Source organism: Dermacentor variabilis, unplaced genomic scaffold (genome assembly GCF_050947875.1).
Source record: "Dermacentor variabilis isolate Ectoservices unplaced genomic scaffold, ASM5094787v1 scaffold_12, whole genome shotgun sequence".
Lineage (NCBI taxonomy): Eukaryota > Metazoa > Arthropoda > Arachnida > Ixodida > Ixodidae > Dermacentor > Dermacentor variabilis.
The window spans coordinates 28,394,276-28,415,481 of record NW_027460280.1 but is presented as its reverse complement, the minus strand read 5'-3'; the positions used below and the strand labels follow the sequence as shown (position 1 = coordinate 28,415,481).

General features: G+C 46.1%; 1 protein-coding gene across 1 annotated transcript in view; it reads left to right on the top strand.

Moving 5' to 3' along the window:
- Positions 1-1,070: 1,070 nt before the first annotated feature.
- The window catches only part of LOC142565777 (trypsin-1-like), a 118,022-nt gene continuing 97,886 nt past the window's right edge, over positions 1,071-21,206 (top strand). The window contains exon 1 of the mRNA XM_075676307.1: positions 1,071-1,296. Coding sequence (XP_075532422.1) covers positions 1,183-1,296 — 114 coding nt within the window. The 5' untranslated portion in view covers positions 1,071-1,182. The remainder of the gene's footprint in view (positions 1,297-21,206) is intronic.

Here is a 21,206-nt window from a genome sequence, read left to right as displayed (position 1 = left end):
ACGCGCTGGCGTGTGACTGGTAAAATCCCAGCATACAATGTAACGCATGTACATGTGCACGCGTATACTTATTTGAGTGGTTATAGCTGCTCAGTGCTGCCTCTTAATTACGAGAAGCAACGTAACGCAGTGCAAGAGTTGTTGCCGACCCTGGTATTCTGCGGTGCAAATCTTCCCGTTCGATATTGGAGAATGCGCCATCAGGAGAGTTAATATCAGAAAAGCCAAGTGCGAAGACGCAGAAAAGAACCGTCAAGTGACATCAGCACACAAACATGCGAATGGAAGTTTCCACATTGGCGGAAACCTTTCTTTGATCAAAACGGAAAAGAGGCAACATGTTGGCTGACACTATTTCTAAAGATTATGCGGATACATCAAGACAAACCCTTTATAACTGCACTCTCTTTATACGGCGGATAGCTAAATTAAGCGCTCGCGCCGAGAAGTTCCCAACGCTAAAGCCGTGACAGTCCGTGACGTCGGGGGGCGGTTTGACCTCGTTCGGGCAAGGAGCCGAGAAAGTGTATCAAGCGCCGCGGCGCTGATTTGATCTGGGTGACACGACCCTTGTGAAGAGCCTCTTTTCGCCGCGAGCAGCGTGGAATCCCCCGCTCAGGCGCGGCGTCCTCTTAGCGCGCGAGACGCGGCCGTTCGCCGCGGGTGTCTCGAGGAGCACGCAGCAAAAACAAACTGCGTCAACTCAGCCCACTCCTTTCCCCAGGTAGCCAACTCATTCCGAGAGTCACACGTTTTTTGGCGACACTGGCCAGGGAATAGAGCGAAATGGGTGATTTTGGGTCGGTTTCCTAGTAGTTCCCCCTGGGGGCGTGTTGGGTGGCACGCGCCGGTCACGACGCATCCCTGTGGACGGACGCCTCGTGAGGAGGGCCAACCGCGCATTACGAGTGGCGTGGTTCCGAGGTCTGGCACTTTCGCAGCTGCACGCCAGCGTCGCCTGTCGCTGTTGGCGCAGCGTCGACGCCGGCACTCGGTGCACCAGATAACCTGCCGCAGCACGAGCGCGGCAGCGCATCTGCGGAGAGGCCTAACGAGCCCCTCCTCCCCGACCGAAGCGCTGTCGTCATTTGGAAGCGCATCTGTTCCCCTTCCTGCCTATGCCTGGCCGCGAGCCGTGCAGCAGCCACTCGGCCGCAGACGGTCCGCCGACGACGCGAGCCCATGCCGCGACCTGCCGCCGCCCTCGCCCCCTCGGGACTCCTGGTCCTGATGCTGTGCGCCCTCGCAGGCACCGCGGCCGGAGCGGTCTCCCTGTCCAAGGCCGAGGTCGACGAGGTGAGCACTGCCCGCGCTCTTGGCGTTGCGTCACACGCTCGCTCCGTTTTCTCATTCCTCGCTTTCGATCACACCTCGAGAAGACCACGTGCCCCGCGCGATCTCGTCGCTGGAAAGAAGGAAACCAGTTGCCGCGATCGAGGCCGCAAACCGGCAGCGCTGCCAGATACCAACTTAAAAGATTTAATGGTGACTCTAAACTCTGCCTTGTGAACCAGAGCAAGTGAACGGCTATGTTACAGAAAATATTCGAATGACTGTTGTACGAAAGTGCGTTTGTTAGCGCTGCTCAGTAACTGTCTCCATTCGCTTCCAATGAGGATAGTCTTCGATTTTCTTCATTTAGCCATATATGCGTGCCACTGAGCTCTTTTCCCAAATAGTCTGAAGCGCAGTTTAACTTACGGATGTCAAACAGTTAAGTTTCATTTGAAAATTCAAACATTTCTTTCTTTACTTTTGCTCATAATGAATTCAAAAAGGTCAATATAATCACTTTAAGTGTTCGAAATAAGTTCTGAATGGAGCTCACCTCTGTTTCGGCTAGCGAGAGGGAACGTTCAAACCATTTGACAACGCTCCTGCTCGCCCAGTGGAATTCACCACTATACACAGTTCGCAGCATATGGACTTCTACACTCGTCAAATTCTTTGCGCAAAACAAAAAACTGGCACCAGAAAAGCCTCCGGTACCAGAAATTTGCATAATCCATACTAACAGCATTAAGGAAATGCGCTGGCGAAGGAGTGCGTTGAAGTAGCGAAATAAAAAAAAGTTTAAAAAATTTTTAAAAATGAGCAATGTAACGTGCTGTGTGTTGTTACACTGACAAAGATCACCGCAGTCACAGATGCTGGGTTGTTTCCTCCAAGATGTGTTGGCTGATGTCATCGTGAAACGTGTTGTAAACAGCACAGGTAAATTCAACCGACCTACGGAATTCGTGCTTAGCTCTTCGTAAGACCAAGCGCCTTCAAGCGATGCTTGAAGCTGTTTTCTATATGGAAGACAGCTTCAAGTACACATGCGGCGACTCAAGCTGTTCATTTTCTTTGTGTCCTCTTGATCCGGTTAATTATGTATAGTTGTTTCATATGCCTGTCCGCTTCTTTTAAGCAGAGAGTGAGATGCATTCATACTGATAAAAGCTTTCCTAGCCCGAATAACTTGATATTGATTCTTGTGCACAAATGAACATTTCGGATGCGATGTCCCACCATAAGCAGATTACATGCGCGGCGTACGCACGTATTTCTATAGCGTAAGGAATGTGCAGCTCATAAGTCTCACACTGACCAACAGCTGTTTGCGACATGTGTGGTCCTGCAAGTGACAGCGTTTAAAGCTTGCTCTTGAAATACACGTACGCGTGTCATAACAGACGAACTTCACTCGCAAACCGTTTTACCATGTGCTTCTACTGTCCGAAGACGCAATTTTTTGAGAAGGAAACACTGAACTTTATTCATTTTTTTCTGGACAATGTAGAGGACGTCGGTAGAAGCAGCAACAGATCTTGCTTGGGTCCCGTGCCCCACATGACAGCGAATGCGGCACCAAAAAGAAGTACATCGTAGAGACATTACGGAAGTAGCGTCCAGCACATCCAACACGAGGGCAGTGGTAACAAGCGGCGTAACTAACTCGACACCTTCTGCCCATGAAGTCACTATATAATCCATGAATGTTCATAAAAATAAAATTGGCATTAGAGCGGAAAGCATTACTCGCTGTTCCATAAGTAGCCGACTGTCAACGAAGAAAGCAGTTCCGACCTCCAATGTAGCTTCAGAGAGGATATTATTCTACAGTACCTTGCCCTGTGGCCAGATAAAATGTGTCAGTGATCTGGAAATACAAGGGGAAAGTGACAAACACAGCTCCATGGTGTAAAAGACACGTAGAGGCAGCGGCAAAATAACGAGGCAGAAGCATACTCTCTCCAGCGCTTTTGCCCGGACAAACCTGTGCCGTTGCCTCTGCTGTTATTCGACCGCTTTCTCCTCCGACAAATTAGCGGGCGCGAAGCTTCTGCGAGGTCTCAAATGCAGCATACGGAGCTCGCGCCTTCAATCTCACCTGAAGGGACACGGTGCGTCCATAACACCACCGACGTGCACGAGCACTGTTCGTTTGGCAAAGCCCGACGCGGACGAGATTAGGACCGAGGCTTTCGCTTCCACATTGATGCAGCTGTTGTGGGGCAGAACAGCTGCGAGCGGCGAAATCGCTCTGTCCGAGGAATTTACGGCGACGCACACATACCAGACCATCCCGACAACGGCCGGCGGCATGGGTTTCGCGCTCGGGGTCATAGAGCACGTGACGTCACTCGTAATGTTTGTGGGTTTGCTTGCGAAAGAGGTGCAGGGCCGCTGAACGCGTCGCGATCTCTTTCCTACAGCTCAGGATTTTACTATTCGCACTGATGAAAACATGTGATTTCTATTGGAATCCCCTTTTGAAACAGGGCGGCGACAACTAGTCACCTAGACTGCTTGAGCTAATAAGCTTTTGCTACATGTATTGGAGTCTAGCATTTTGCTTATCTATTCTTGATTATGTCTCTCTCTCCATAAAACCTCTACGCCTGTAACGACTCCGGCTATATCAAGCTCTTACTCCTCCCCCCCCCCCTTTTTTTTTTGTTACCAATACTCAGAAGGCCTCTCGCTTGCTTCAACTGCTGTTTGGTTAACGCTTCCACCCGCTTTGAATCTCTGCGCTTCTGGAATGTGGACGTTTCCTACGGTTCTTGCTAGGTGAACATGTTGGTATTGTATAAAGATGTGCTGAGTTGTCTCCAGATTTTTGCTACAGCAGACGCATGCTTCATCCTGCTGTGAATATTTGCAGCGATACGTTTTTGCCCTCAGACAGCAAGCTCGGGTGTCAAATAGCAAGGCACTGCCCGTTGTGATATCGTACAGGTTTTCCCTCCTGATTTGTTGGCGTATCAAAATTTCTATGGAAATTTTTGTTGCCATGCGTTCAATCAAATTTACCGTCTCTGTTTCCGTCACGTTCCTTTTGACGGCTTCGGTTTGTCTTCTTGCACTTTCGATTACACTGCAGTTGGTTTCCAACCTTCTTGACCTCTTCCTCCATTTTGGGTCCACGCTAATCAGATATACATAATTGTGCACTTTAGCCGCCCATTTCTTTTCATCCATGTTCAAAACTGACTGTTCAAAACTCACTGATCACTGTTCAAAACTAACTTTGCTCTGCGTTTCTCTGACTTCAAAAGCGGTCCAACCCATGTCACCCTCCCCTTGTGGTCTTACCGTGGACCTCCAATTATAATTGGCTCACCGACCTTTAGTTAACTGGCAAACCCGACAGAATATCTGATTTTAAACACATAATGCAATTCGCGAAACTTAGCGCTAGAACCATTACTCCTTTCCAAGTGTCTCTCGGCACCCCATATTTATTGTAGCCCTAATGTGCGCTATATTTCATTATAGCTGCATTCCGCTTCCCCTTCATTCTGAGATTATCTTGCCGAGTTCACCATCGTCTCTTTCGCGGAAGCCTATTCTTGCGAGCCGTTCGAGCCGGCCTACGAACGGCTCTGAAAATTCTGGACCAGGAACACGAACATAGCCTTCGACAATGACAAGCGACTATCTGTTTACGGCCCCAGCTAACGCTTAACCAGCCTGCTGAGGGGTGTAACGAGGTCCTCGTAGTGCAGGGAAACTATCCCGCGCTATCGCTGCCCGCACGACTTCCTCTATGCCACGTATAGAACTTCATTTCACATTTGATAAACAGATCAAAGCTTGTTTTTTGAATGACGTAGGTTGAATCCGCCTAGGCTCTATTCCACGATGAATGCAGACTCTGACGCGTCATATACTCATTGTCGCTGTGATAAAAGCGAGCGAGGTCTGAGAGGGATAGGTCGTGGGCCTAATTAAAAGCATGTACGCCGAGAACGACATGTCGCTCATATACACAGCACACTCCTTTTCGCCTGATGTCGCAAGAACGGCTCCGTTCAGACCCAGGCCCCCGACGTCGCACAAAAAAAAAAACAAACACACACCACAACACAAGCGATGCGCACAGAATTCATGTCAACGGCCCACTCGTTATGGAAGTGACAGTTGGCGAAGGAAGACACGCGCGGCATGGGAGCACTGCTCAGACGTGGCTGCAGCGAGTGTGTTGCACAGCGCAACGCGCTGCGAATATGCTCGCGAACATCTATACTAGGGGTGTCGCCCAGTGGGTGCGGCCGGGAAGTGTGGTCACTCGCCAGTCACTGCCGAGCCCCATAGATGGCCTGTACACAACAGCAATCATTGCGCACACTGGTGAGCGACGGAGGGATTGTGGTTCGCCGACCGCCTGCCTACTTTCACTGTTGCCGCCACGTGGTTGCCGACGTATACGACGGCACGTAGCTCAACAGAGTAGTTGGAACATGACATCAACTGGAATGAATTAAGCAGGAAGCAATCTCAGGAGCAAATGGAAACAGGTTGAAACGGCGCAAGAGCGGAACGCTGTAAAAGCGGACTCATCGCAGGCACAGCATTTATCAGAAGTACACAGGCGCATGGTCGCAGCTCTCTTGATGAATGCATATGGGATGATAAATCAGAATTTCTGGCCGTGCCGATTGGCAGTAGTGTTGTGTTACCTTTGGCTCCCCAACGCATGCATGATCTACGTCTGATTCCTTTGTTTAATGACATAACAGACAGGTGTTTCAACTATAGTTAGCGCCAGACCTGCGTTGAAATGGCACGACAAACTCACATGTTAGCAACGCACAACAAGCAGCGCACAAGAAATATTTGAGACAGTTCATTGCTTAAATGTTTGTTGTGCAGTTTTTGTTCACCCACTTGTTGTGAATATCACCTTGGCACGTGTTCTGTTAACAACGTGTTCTATTCAGGCTGGTAGGTACACCTTGTCAAGCAGCAAAATTTTGAACAGTGTGACAAGGGACAAAGAAAAGAGACGCAGGACAGAGTGGATGTGAAGACATGGACGTGTTCCATGGTTTTATGTACGAGACAAAACTTGGGCTGGTCTCTTCTGCCTGACGTGCTCGTAGCTGCATCACGCAATAAACTGCACAAAATGGCGCACAAATGGTCGGTGGCAGACTACACGCATATGGACATCTCCGGCAGCATCACTCGTGCACGGTTGTCGCTGCAAGCATCATTCGTACGCTTGTGTGTCATGGTACAGAAGAAAAAGCAGCACAATCAATCAATCAATCAATCAATCAATCAATCAATCAATCAATCAATCAATCAGTCAATCAATCTCTTCGCGTCATTAATAGTAAAACTGAGAAGATATGTATATATAAGAGGTGGTCCTATAGTAAGAAACTTAATTGGGACCTCCTCAATGAATGAATGAACGAGTCAATCAATTCATTTAGCATTCTTGAATTTTTCAAGAAGAAATTAACTTTCTGGTCATTATAAATGCTCAGCGCTTGTTAGTCCAATGGACAGTGCTAGAACTTCTCAATGCCATACAATAATAAGATTAAAATTATCTTGAAATATTTCTACATTTTCTGGAAACTCGATACAGAATAAAGTGGAAATGCACTTTGCACGAGGGAAAGACATGCCGCTCTTCCGCACCTCGTCGCCAAGCTTTTGGAAAGCCCTCACGACCGTGCACATCGCAGCCAGCGACGGGAACACGCCAGGTCATTGGGAAGTGCACAGTCGGCTATGTATCGTGAGCCCAGGTCCAAGCTCGCACCTCAGTACTCTAGCCGCCTTCACTCGTTCGAAAGGCGACGTGTGTTGGCAGCTCTCTCTCTCTCTTTCTTCTCCTTTCTTCGTTGGTACACCGTGTACCTCGCCGATTGATGATGTTTAAAATTTATTATTATTCTTTTTCCGTCGCGAAGCTGGTGGGCTCGCGCCAAATCCCAGCAGCTAGTGGTCGTCGTTGCAGTCTTCTTTGCTCGATGCACCGCGCTCGTTCACTTCCCACTCCTCCTGTTCACACAGCGGTATCACGAATATCCATCATTACACACAAAGCTGAGCAACTAAATTCTGAAATAAAAAAATTGACAGTCACTTAGTCTCCTTGTATGACTTGAATACGAAAGCATTAGGACTTCTCTACTTTATTGGTTACGTCCATGATACGAGACGACACAGATTTTTACATGTCCTTCATAACTCTACCTTAATCCACCTTAATCATCCTTGCTTTAATATGTACCAACGTTAATCCATATTAATCCATATCAATCCACCTTGATCTACTTTGTACCAACCTTAATCCACTCCAACGTCGCTGCGACGTGAGGTCTGCAATGACTCACGCACTAGGCCCACCTTTAGCCTGCCAGAACCGTGGAGCTGCCGTGGTGTCGGGAAGCGTCGTCATCTCGCACCCCGGAGGCCCGGGTTCGGCTTCCACCCAGGCCCAAATTTACTCGTACTAAATTTTCTTTTCAAAGCCATTAATTTACTTTGTTTACAGGAACCTCCATGAGTAATCTGACGTCAACCGGAGCATTTTTTCACTCTTGGCGCCGTCAGCCATATTTTTCCAACCATCGCTTGATCATGCCGGATTTTTTGCCTCAATGGACATATAATGCTTTCGTATTAATAATTTTTTTTGTTTGTGCTCTACATTTGTTTGTGATCTACATAAATTTGTGCTCTACATTTGCTGCAATTTCAAATAACTCGACAATTCTGGGGCCGAATTCACAAAGCTTTTCCTTCAGAAGTACCGTTTTCCATTGCACCTATGCTATAGCTGACATGGCTGACATTTGCTCTTATAAATAATGTTAGCTTCAGCATATATTTCGTGAACATGGGCCGTGATACTATTACCTTAGCACAAAAAAAAAAGATGCGTATAGACGCTTTCTATGTTTGCACCCGCAGGGACGCTATTACGTAAAGCTATTCCGAACTTTTCTATTCCAATTATGCAATGAGCTATCCACGATTGGTCAAAAAATTTTCTGGCCACCCCTCTTCGCCTGTCTGTCGAGCGACGTCACGAAAGCCGCGAAAACGCCCCATCTGATGTGGTATGTGCACACTGATTGTGCATAATTAGACTGAACGAAAGAAAAATAATTTCTGATTCGACGCCTTCTTCGTTCTTAGCCCTCTGCTGTTGGTCAAACGTTTTCGGGTTGCGCGCACTTCGCCTGTCTGTCACGCGACGTCACGAAACCGCGAAAACTCACCGCGTCAAACAGGCGTGTAGGCGTTAAATACGCATTAATATGCCGAAAAAAGCTGATTTTTTTCTGAACAGTAGGAGACTGCCCCGTTCCGAAAGGAATAGAAGATGGCTGCCCGTCGATCGCTCTGGCATTGGCTACTCGGAGCTGTCGGGGAGCATGGATTTACTTGCATATAGCGAACATGTTTGCGTGGCAGTATAACGTTATCGAGCCCTTTCGGCACGTATACGACATCGCTCTGCCAACTCTTCGTTGTTGAGGATCCGTCTCGTGGCATTTTATCCTTCCGTTGCACGCCGCAGCGATTTTCGACCAGTCACCGCAAGCCAAGTAAGGGCAAGCGGGCCAATCGCAGACGCCGGCACCGCCCTCCTCAACCGGTTGTCTACTTTCGCTCTGCTGGCTCGGCCCCATCGACCCTCTCCACTTGAGCGCGCTCCTCGCCTCTTGTCAGCGAATCAGATAAGAAAAACTGCTCCATGTAGGCAATGCTACTTGCTTTGAAAGGAAAAAAATGACCTCCTATAAACGAGGAGCGCGTTTGATTGGCTTTTAAACAACGCTGCGGGTTAACGCCTGACGCTTACGTCGGTGATTATGTAAACTTGACGTCAGGAGATTCGAATAAAAACATATTGGAATAGTTTTACGTTATAGGGCCTCAGGTCTCGAAAGTCTTCCGGATAAGCCCTCTGGAACCACACAATTGTCTGTGGATATATGGAACTATCCAGGTGGCACCAGTTGTGTTGTAGAGATAGAATGTTTGACAAATGAATTTTGTTGCTAAGTGCAGAAAGAAAGCCACGTACAAGTACATGACTACGTGAGCTTGACGCATGCGGCACGTATCTTATATCTGAACCGATCGAGACCATTTTCAGTCGACCGGTACTTTAACCCTTTAATTGGCAGCTCAATTGGCAGCTCAATTGCAGCTCAATTGGCAGCTCAACAATATTATTGACCTTACAAAAATATCTGCAAACACTACACAAAACCTAATATTAGTCTATGCATTTCAATTTACCTTAATTCATGTGCCTGTTGAAGAATGGTAGTCACAAAAATGTCGACCGTGAGCAGCCGCAGATGTTTTGGCGACGAAACTCAAAGACTTCGTCGGTATCGTCTTAGCGGACGTGGTGGTCATATTATCGCTAATGCGAAAATTTTTCACTTTGTTTAAGAAAGCTATTATATTTTTTTCTTCATTGAGGTGCCTCTCAAGAACATGTACATTTACCTTATCAAACCAAGTATCAAACAGAAGTTTTGGACCGTACATTTGCCTCTGATCAGCTAGTCAACAATATTTTCGACCCGCTGTTTAGTTTTCAGAGAAACCTTTTTCATATTTCATTTGGTATGTACTTGAACAATACCAAGAAGAAATAAAGCAGTAAAAACATTATAGGTCAGGTCTTCCTTGTCAGTTAAAGGGTCAGCAGCACCGCGCGAGCGTCGAATGGCCGGCCGGTAAACGCCTTCTAACGGCGCGAAGCGACGCAATCAGCAAGAGCGAGAGAGACCAGCAAGAGATCAACCTGGTCGCTTCGCGCCGTTAGAAGGCGCCCACCGGCCGGTCATCGCGCGGTGCTGTTCAAGAATCGATCGACTGTCCCTGTAGTAAACATATTATTTTTCATTAGCTAACTTAGCTGTGTTAAATGCACGAACGGAAGTTTTCTGGGGTCATGAACACACTGTTGCCACAGCGCAGATAAAATGGGTCTATAGTACATCAGCTTGTGCTGTCCATCCAGCCTGAGGCCTTTCGACATCTGACAGTGCAATTAAAGAAAGGGAGATTTAAATAGGATTGATTAAAACGGACCCGAAATGAGAAAAGCAACCAAAGGACGACAATTAAATTACTCCTGTGGAGTAGAGGGGACTACTTTATAACGCAGTTAGAAAAATAGACCATGATTATTTATAAGGCCTTAAGACTATATAAAAAAGATTCTCAGACAGGGAGAGAACTCACGAATCTTCTCGTTTGTAACTGATTTCCGCCATTGGTAAATCAGCATCACGATTGGTTGGAATTTTCTCTTGCGAACAATTCTTTCGTGACAGTTATTTGTGAATACGAGCCCACATTTTGACGAGGTATGCTAGTTTATTAGGTTTAGAAATATAGGTGAAAAGATCTCCCCGATAACCTGTGAGAACTTGTGAAAATTACAAAGGATAAAAAACAACTGAATCGTCAAATGCGTGCCGTGTTCTGCCTTCAACGAATCATGCTAATTGCATTTTAGCCTCTGAATACGTTGATATCGTCGAATATGTATTAGTGAGAGATAGCGGCAGCTTTTATTTATTCTTCCTTTAAGGCAGATAGATTGTAAGCATAGGTCTGCGCCGACTCACTGCAAGACAACTTCAATGGAACTTACGTCACAACGGGACACATTCCTGCCGTCGCCTGCTAACTTGGTACAATCGCGCCGTTACAATGTCTAGGCGTCCTGAGTAATATAGTCTGCATCGTGGTTCCTGTACACTTCATTTTGGGTTGTTTCAGAGTTTTTTCGTCCGCTCTCATTTCTCCTTTTCCCTATAATTTCTACACTCGAATTAAAAGCGCAGGTAATATTTCCTATGCTTTCATTGAACTTATTGTGTGATTGACTTGGTGTGATCGCACCTAACAAAATATCTAGCCACTCGGTTTCTCTTCTTCTCGTCCATTGTACCGCGAGGACCTCGACTCTGGAGTCTTTGGTGCCTTCACGTAGCATACGAGGGTACATTGCCCAGTTTGCTTGGTTCACCTATTACGGAACGCCTGCGGTTAAAGGGACGTCCGCCGTCATGGCCTTGAGCGGCACTGGCTAACACTCCCAGGTCTTGTACACATACACAAATACGCAAAAGGGTGGATGGGAGAAGAGAACTGAATAAAAAAAATCTTGGAGGACGCTTAAGCATCCCCTTTAAGAGTGGAACGCGATAGCATTCTCACGCTTCCCGGCGACTGCAGCTTACGTAACCCTAATGTTTATCGGGAAACGCTGGCGGCGAACGCTGTGCACGAAGGCGAGCTTTCTGGTAGAAACTCGGCCTCTTGCGTGCGCCGTCATTGTTTCGCACTTTTGATATTTCAGTCTTAGAAGGTTTAACATAAAAGGCATGCGCTGTCGGTGTTTTTTTTTAATGACATTTGTTTGCGGGCTGCATTCTCAACATTTCGAGGAATAACTTTGTAAATAATGCAAGACAAGGTATGGGCAACTTTAGTGGTAGGAGAAGAGCTTTAATGCCGCATAGAATATGTAGGGTAATTTTCGCTCACAAGATGCGCGACGCCGGATGGCGACACTGGATTTTCTGCGGCACGGGCCCCTTAACGCTATCGCGTCAAAACCCGCCTCCCTTACACGCTGTGAAAGTGGACGTACAGCGAAGCTGTTGCCGACGTTAGACAAGCACGACCCACGTTAGACGACGTTAGACAAGCACCACCCCTACAAGCGACATATGTCACGCACGCATGGATGTGTACCGAAGTGCAGCATATATACATGCTCATTCCTCTAGGCCCTCTGCCCAGCGCAAGTGTCTTATTGAACTAATCCAATTTTTCAAAGTATATTGCGTCAGAGAATTTGTAAAGTACGACTTACAAACTGCAGGCATGATAGCTTCGGGATGTAATTCGAATATGCGAGAATAACGGAATCGTTGAGTAGAACTTGTTGCTGAGCGAGTTGGTTGGGAACTATAGACATAATGAATGCATTCTGCGCCAAAAAGGAAAATAAAGACTTAGGAGGGAGAGTATGAAACGACAGATCGAGCGCTGAACTTCAACTGATTTTATTCTTACAGCAGGGCAGGGAGAATGAAAAAATGCGTACATCAGTGTTGCCCGGAGCAGTGACGTTTCTAACAGCCGCATCTCGTTGTCAAACAGAAAAACAAACGTATCACTAATACAACTCGTGCCTCTTTCTTTTATGTGATCGGCTCTCGATCTGTCGTTTCATACACTCCCTCCTAAGTCTTTATTTCCCTTTTTTGGCGCAACAATGTATTCATTAACGGAATCGTCACGTGACGATATCACCTGATGACGTAATCTGATGATGTTATCACGTAAAATATTAGGCCACGTGATGACGTCTTCGTCAAGTGATGATGTCACCTGATGATGCCATGTGATGCCTCTCGGAGAAACAGCACACTGTGCGCTTCACGCTTATTTGCACAGTCTGCGGAATCAGCTCACATTTTCGTGTGAGCACGGCGCACGCGGCCACAAAAAATCCCGACCTGCTAGAGGGTAACAGCTTGGGTGTCAGAAAGAAAGAAAGAAAGAAAGAAAGAAAGAAAGAAAGAAAGAAAGAAAGAAAGAAAGGGAATACTTATGGGGTTTTACGTGGCAAAACCACGACATGATTATGAGGCCCGCCGTAGTGAGTGACTCCGGATGAGTTTTGACCACCTGTGGTTCTTCAACGGGCACCTCACGCACTGTACGTGGGCATCTCATCCCCATCGAAACGTGGCCGCTTCGGTCGGTATTAGCTCAATTGGTGGAACATCGCAAGTGTAATGCGAACGTTGTGGGTTAGGCTCCCACCGGCAACAAATTGTTTTTTTTCCACATTTATTTCTCCTTATCTGATTATTTCTAGGTTTTAATAAAACCACAGGAAATTTCCCATGTGCTTTCCGTGGCTTCATATATTGTTTAATTTATGTGGTAGAGACAGAATGGACATTTCTTATTTTCTTTTTTTGTTGTGCGGTTTGCGTAAATCGCACAGTGCGCGCGTATTATTTCACCAGAAACAGGGAAACAGGTCAAGGAAAAGCCATAGAAGTAAAACATGCTGCAGCTAAGTGAACAAGCGAAAAGCGTGAGCGGAGATCAGCACGAGATATGGGTACGTATTCCAAGATCATACGTTGATCACTGAGCAACGTATTTTGGAATATCCGCTACTTTTTGACGCAAAAGTCTAACCAACGGAGTCGACATATATACACACGACGAAGCGCGAATAGGTGTCGCGCTAGAAAGTATTTGGTTCACCTTTTGCAGGGAAAAATTACAGTATACAACACGCCCCTTGATGCACGGCAAAGTGACCTCATATTACTCTGAGGTGAAAGGCGCGTAGACGACGACACAGGCAAGAGAGGTAAAACACACACAAGGCGCCCGTTTTCCAACAATGTCTCCTTATGTGTGCCGTCGTCTACACACCTTTCACCTCAGAGTATGCTAAGCCAACACGCCCACTATTCCGTCCTAACCTCATATACTCTGCTTCTATAAGTAGCTTTGCAAGGAAATTGAGTAAGCGCTGTGGTAAAACCTGCAACGAAACATTTATCCTTGTATACCGTCCCTGTGGACGCCTTTATCCAAAAGAAATTATACGACTACATTTTATTTTAGAACCAAGACAATGAGCATAGATGCCCCGCTCTCATTTGTACCTTCAGTACAAAAGGAGCCTGACGATTCAGGGCACCAATTCACAAATATTTTTGCTCATAAGTGCTTTGACAACAATCGGCTAGCCGCCTTCGTTGATAATATGTCTGACATCGCAATTGGCTGGCGCCAGCTGCTCTTACAAATTTTAGCGTAAGCATACTTTTTTGAGTAAGGGCCCATCGATGTGCCACTGCAGGCCGAAGTTCTTTTTTTTTCTGTTCATATCGCATCAGAGCGTCGCCCGTTTAGTATCGAACGCAGCTTCGAACGAAGCATCCAGGGCAAAAACATGGTCGCAGATTCCACTTTAGTGCTAGATATTGTGGGTGCAGTACAGAAACAATTATCCGGTAGATGCAGCCGCAGTGCGGTACATGAACCGTCCAATGAGTGCTGCTGAGGCTGTATGGGGCACTAGAGTACAGATATGGCGTAACCAAATGCCCACGAGTGACACTAATTCAGGCTTTACAAAACTTACGAGCTTAACTTATGATACAACTAGTCGGGGTCCTACGGTGTAATCTTGCAATCGTGTTCGCTCTTTATTCGTAGTGGCCCTCCGTGGTCAAAGGTTGGTGGTCGCTCTTGTTCATGCTGCCCGAGTTTATTCGCGCCATTTATGGCCCTTACGTAGCTAACGCGGGCGCTATAGCCGAGCGAGTGTCCAATTTCTCCAACAAATTGCACACTTGTAAGCTTTATAACTACACATGAACGCAAGTTTGAGTTTGATAGATTGTACCCACCATGGAAGGGTGAGCTCTCCGAAATGCGACCACTGCCGCTCGGATCGACGAACGTAGTGCCAAACTGCGCCTTCCCGAACGCCGCTTACGAGGCTAAATTTAGCTCCGATTGCGTCATACGTGGCGCGACAACGGCGCCATCTGTGTACGCGACCTGTACACGTTCGAGTAATGGCTTTCTTTCCCCTACAAACGATACCAAAGTAAGGCACGTGGGTAGTACGCGTTTGCATACATATACATACAATGCATACAATAATGGAATAACATGTTTTCTTTAAATGCGTAAAAAAAGCCTATGCTGACCGAACTGAACGTTTTCACGTGAAGAAAAGAACAGAAAAGAAGGAAATAAAAACGCTGCTGCATTGAAAAATACAAACAGCGCGGATCCAGCCACAAAGGGACAGCGAAGGAAAAGAAGGCATCGGCCACTTGGAAGAAATGCGGGAAATTAATAGGAACATACAAGGAGCGCGAGGGTGGCACACTTTTTTTGTGAATGGATCGCTGAAAACGCTTCAAAATTGGTACGCGACTGAGAATGAGCCATATTAATTCCTGTGCAAGGGATCTGAGCGCCAAATGTAGATACACACGCCAGGAAGTCGACGAGGAGCGCCTTCTTTTCGAGCGTGTCTGTCTTTTTCGTGCGCTAATCCATTATATAACGAATTGGCCCGACAACAGGTTCTATTGAAGCTTCTTAAGTACTAGGCGGGTATAATGCAAGAATTCCTTTCTCTCCATTCTATTGCTTTCTTGTCATGCACCGTTTCACGGCTAGCCGATCCTTGTGATACCGCAGGCTGAACGCCGTCCTGACCACCGGCAAAGCGCGATAAGGGAGTGCAATGGAATAAAATAACGTTACAGCATCCCGGCGCTGCTTTACTATTTTTTTTTAAATCTCCCTCACAAATTCAACCGTGTCCAATTGTAAGCTCTCTTACAGATATTCACAGGAGGTTTGCGGGAGACCCATAAGAAACACCCCTTAGCGTTACCAAAACAAAAAGAACGATGCGAGAGCCACACGGTGCTCAGCCATATCGACGAATAAAGCTGAATGCGAAAATTCCGCAAAGAGCAACCGTTCAACTGCACGACTTCAAGCCAGTCACAGCTCTATTTTAGGACATATGCTATGGGCTATCTGACAGAATATGAGGGCTAGAAGTTTCTTCCAGTGTGTCCGCCCACTTATGTGCTCTTGTTTACAATTTCCATTTTACAGTTTCCAAACTATTTTAGCAACCACACGATAGCCATCAATACTATCTCAGGCTGTATTATCGCTGCCTTTACCATCGTTCTCTCTCACTCTCTCGTGAGTTTCCCAGTACTGCGTAGCTTTTACAGCTGAGGAACCATTTTATACGACTAATTGATTAGATAAATGTTTCTTCAGTCTAGTATCTCTCACTATTTCGTCTGAGAGCTCGGTATCAACGGTGATTAGCGCTGACCGCCTAAATCAGCCACAGCCAAATAATTTTTATGAACATCGGGTTTACTTGCGATTATCAAGTTAATTTCAGGAAGTGTTAGTCAATTTTGGTGCATTAACCTCGGCGAGCAAAGCATTCTGCAGCGCCTCTCGCTGACGCAGCTGTTCTTGGCGCGCCCAGACAAGCGAAAGCGCATTGGCTCGGTCCCGTCGCAGCACGTGCAACCATCGCGGGACACAGCCAGTCATGCGCACTCAGGCGATGCATTTTCCTTTTATTCGATGCGCCTGTGAATGTGTTCAGCTCTGCCGCCCAAGAAACCCTGCCAATGGTGACACACGCGATCGCCTCGCCTGCTTTCTGGTTGTCTGTCCAATATCAACGTTCACAAAGCCGAAGTTTACCTGCTCCTGCGCTACATTTCTTGCCCATCGGGCTCTTTCTTTCTTATCTTTTTTTGGACCCTAACGTCTTCAACAGTGCTTGTATGTGTACCTTACTTCGTCCTCGTCTGCTTTAGAACTGTTTGTGCAATATGAACAACTCATTATGTTGTAGAAGGCCAGCGCCCTCAGCGACATTAGTTAGCATTTATGCCGGTTGTCCCACGTAACTTGAGACGAACCTTAAATATATGCAAATGCCACGTAGCTGGACAGAATCAAGGTAATGTTGTTTGCGGTCGCTTGGAGATGCTCAGATTATTTCTTGCATTCCGCATAATTACATAATTAGCCTTAATGAATTATTGAACTGCTCAAGAATTATAATTAGATTAAAAGTGTCGGTGAGAAAATTGTAGAGCAATTGTAGAGCAACGTGAAAAACTCCCGATACAGCTTTCTGTTGCTCAATACGTGCTACATAAAAATGTTTTTCCAAGCATAAGAGAAGCCCGCGAATGCATACAAAATTGCCGCGCGACTGGCCGCTCGAGGCACTATATATATATATATATATATATATATATATATATATATATATATATATATATATATATATATATATATATATATATATATATATATATATATATATATATATATATATATATATATATATATGTATATAATCTAACACTAATCCTTGAACTCAACAACTTTGAATTCGACGGCGAACATTATGTTCAAACTAGTGGTACTTCCATGGGCACAAAAATAGGTCCCAATTATGCTAACATTTTTATGGGCATGCTAGAAAAGAATTTCCTCGCCACTCGTGACCTCAAACCATTCTATTACAAACGCTTCATCGATGATATTTTCTTAATTTGGCACCATGGTGAAGCTGCATTACTTTCCTTCATTACTGATTTTAACAACGCCGCACCGTCCATTTCCTTTTCCCATTCCTATTCATCACTCAGCATAAACTTTCTTGACGTCTCGGTATCTCTGAGTAATGGTAACTTGACGACAAATCTTTACAGAAAGCCCACTGACCGACAGCGATATCTGCATTTCAAAAGCAGCCATGTCAAACATTGCAAAACGAGCATTCCCTACAGCCAAGCTATCCGGTTCAAAAGAATTTGTTCGGACGACAGTGAATTCACTCGCAACTGTAACCAGCTTCGCAAGGCACTAACCGTACAAAAATACCCTTTACAAATAATTGACGATGCCCTTAAAAGGGCCGACTACCTCGACCGGAAAGAACTGATCTGCACGGACAAGCGATCGGCGCCAATTTCACGTACTAACCTTATCCTAACACATTCTGCATCTATTCCTAACGTGTCGCACATTCTCAGGAAGCATTACAACTTACTGAGACAGAGCGACCGACTTAAAAACATTTTCACGGAATCGCCAAGAGTGGTCTATCGTCGCTCTAGGAATCTGCGTGACATAGTAACCTCATCTAAGACTAAAGCGATTGCTCCTTCTGGCTGTCATCCCTGCAATAAGCCCCGTTGTAAAGTCTGTACACATATGACCACATCAATGACTGCTAGAAGCACAACATCTAATTTTTCTGTTAAAATCAACGGTGACTTCACTTGCGACAGTACTAACATCATCTATCTGCTTGAATGTTCAGTGTGCCATATGCAATATATCGGTCAGACCGAAACATCTTTTCGTATAAGATTTAACAACCACAAAGCACACGCTAACAGCTTGCCGCACCTTCCATTGTCTAAACATGTTCGACTGCCAGGTCATACGTTTGACAACATCAAAGCAACAGTAATACAATCAGGTTTCAAATCGCACCACGATCGAGAAGTACGAGAATCCTTTTTCATTCATAAATTTAACACTGTGTCATCCGGTATAAACGAGAGCGCAGGCAAAATGTCGTGCCTGTCTGCCATATCTTGATGTGTATATTCTTGTACAGAGTTGACAAACCATGCCAAATCAATTTGTTCCTAGTTTTGCCATGTCGCAATTGATATCATCCTGTAACTTCATGTACCACCATCGTGATACCACAATGATATTTCATACATATAATTTATCGGCGCATGTCATACTTACTGCTGTACTTTTCTGTTATTATTTGCAAGTGTACACGCGCATGTACTGCTGATTATGCCCACGTGCGCACGCCCATAAAAGCGGGTGCGCACTTGTATCTGTGTGTATTCTGACGAAGGCCGTGCCACGGCCGAAACGTTACAACATTAAAAATGGAATTTTCGTAAGTGTGCTCCTTCGTTTCTTCAACTATCTATGCACCGGACCTACAGAACTTTTCCTTGAGATATATATATATATATATATATATATTCGCTTTTCGAACTTTTCGAACAGCAGACGCATTCAGAGGAAGCCTAGCATGTTCGAGATGCTTGTTCTGAGAAGAAAAGGAGCCCATCTGGTGTACCTGTACATCCCACGTTTGCTCCGTCCTAATGAAGAACTCAACAGCGTAATGCCGCGCAAGCCGCCTAAGACACACCGAGTCTAACGGCCCATTGGACGGGCCGTAATAAAAAAAAAAAAAAACTCCGTACCACCGCGCATGCAACGGGACTTAAAGACGCAGGCAGTAATTCGATTCTTCGACGGCATGCGAGTGGACATAAGCATGCCATGCACGGAACTGAAGTTCTCCACTGTTCGATGCCGATGAAAAATGGGCGGCCGGAAGCCTGCACGGCCAGCGAAAGCAGGCATGAATCGAAACGACGGACGCACACAAAAGAACTCGCGCGGCCAGCCCGGTAAGCAAGGCTCGCCAAGAGTTTCTGGACTGGTTTGTTACTGCGAAGACCAACAATGACTGAGAAATCAAGGACACGCAATGGATTACATCACATTACACCGCATTTCAGCGCCCCCTAGCCTTTTGCAGTTGCCAAGAAATGTGCTGCTACGGCGTGGGATGTTTTGTTAATTTTTGCTAGCGGACATCACAAGGTGCCGGTGGCTTCACTCACTCTTTGCTCCCGGCTTGCGAAACATTGCTCGCTCTGATGCGCTGTCCGCGCTGGCAAGGAACAACGCCTGCAGTTTCATTGAGAAAGAGCCTACAGCAACGACCGGACTGGGAGGTGATCTACACGGTGTTCATCGCAGTAGGAGAACCTCAGGCCGTCATTCATGCTTCTATTTAGAGCGCAGCTGTTAGGCGCCCGTTCCTGTGGCAAGCGTCGGCGTCAACGTTGTCCCTCGTAACCGAGCGAACGAACACAGCGAAGGATAAAAGCGAACGCGGAGCGGGGGATGAAAGACGGCGATAGCGAAGAGAGCGCGAGGAGGAGGGTGCAGCGGAACCATGAGGCGGAAAGCGAAGGAGAAAAAAAGCGTAGTGCCGCGCAAGACGGGCTTTGCGGCGACGATGGCTACAAGGTGGTGCCAGAGTAGCGCGTGTCGTCTGTGTGGAAACAAAGAGCTGCATGAGCGGAGGTCTGATTGCGGCGGCTGCTGTGAATCGCGCCCACGCGTCACCCACGTGCTGCCTCTCGCGATCTCCCGATTAGCGAGGCAGTCGCGCCACACTTCGATCTGTTTGCAACGTGCCACACGAGGCGGATTGTTCGCGCTCGCCAATATGTTGCGAAATGAAAACGCGTATAAAGCTAGGCTCAAATTTCGTATTAGGGAGTATCGCAATCGACGGTGAATTTTTTCATCCTGTTTTATGACTAAAGGTTACGCCACAATGCCAAGCAAGTATTCACTGAAATACTTTTACACGTCGAGGCTGTTCGCAAAAGCAGGTTCGAGCCGCTCATAATGCTGGACATACCATTTACGAAATAGGCCGGCAAATGGCAAAGAGTTGCGAAGGAAAGGCTTTGTGAATATCTAAAGATTATTTGTCAAGTATACTATTGGCTATCTATATGAGTGGCAGGTATCTGTGAGGGGCACAGTATATTCACAAAGGTCGGCTCCACGTAAAAGCGTTAAAACGCGTTTGCATGCAACCTTAACTGAGTGGGCCCTCTCGGGCTTTTATGCAGTGTGGCCGCAACTTTACGGTTGCATACTAAATATTTTCCCATCTACTTGCCGCCACACTAACATAAAAACAGGATGTCACAATAACTTTTCCGCACTCCCTACGGCCATTCGCTTGTGGAACAATCTGCCTGAGCACATTGCTTCTGAGTCAGATCAAGAAAAATTTCATCTCTTACACGAGCATTTTTCATAATAGCACTTACAAATCACTTTATCTTTTTTCGTACACTTTGCAATCTGCTTCGAACATCCTGTGATATTTTTTTTGATGCATTGCTATCTCGCTCTTGTGAATTGCTATTTTATGCTGCGTCGTGTGTTCACTTGTATGCCTTGTATATATTATTGCTTTTTTGCGTCTTTTTCCCTGAATATCACTTGAAGAATTGTGCTCCCTGATATGTTCATCTTTTGTGTATTTTACTTTCTAGTATTAATGCCTTACGTTACGTTTTACTCATGTTATTTCCTTAAGTGTACCTTTGTGGCCTTTCATTACTTCAGTTGTTCCTGTTTCATGTTTTAATCTTGGTAGTATTGTTGATGAGGCCTGTATTGAGGTATATCTTTTGTGTACCACATTAGAAGGCTGCTTACTCTGTAACCCC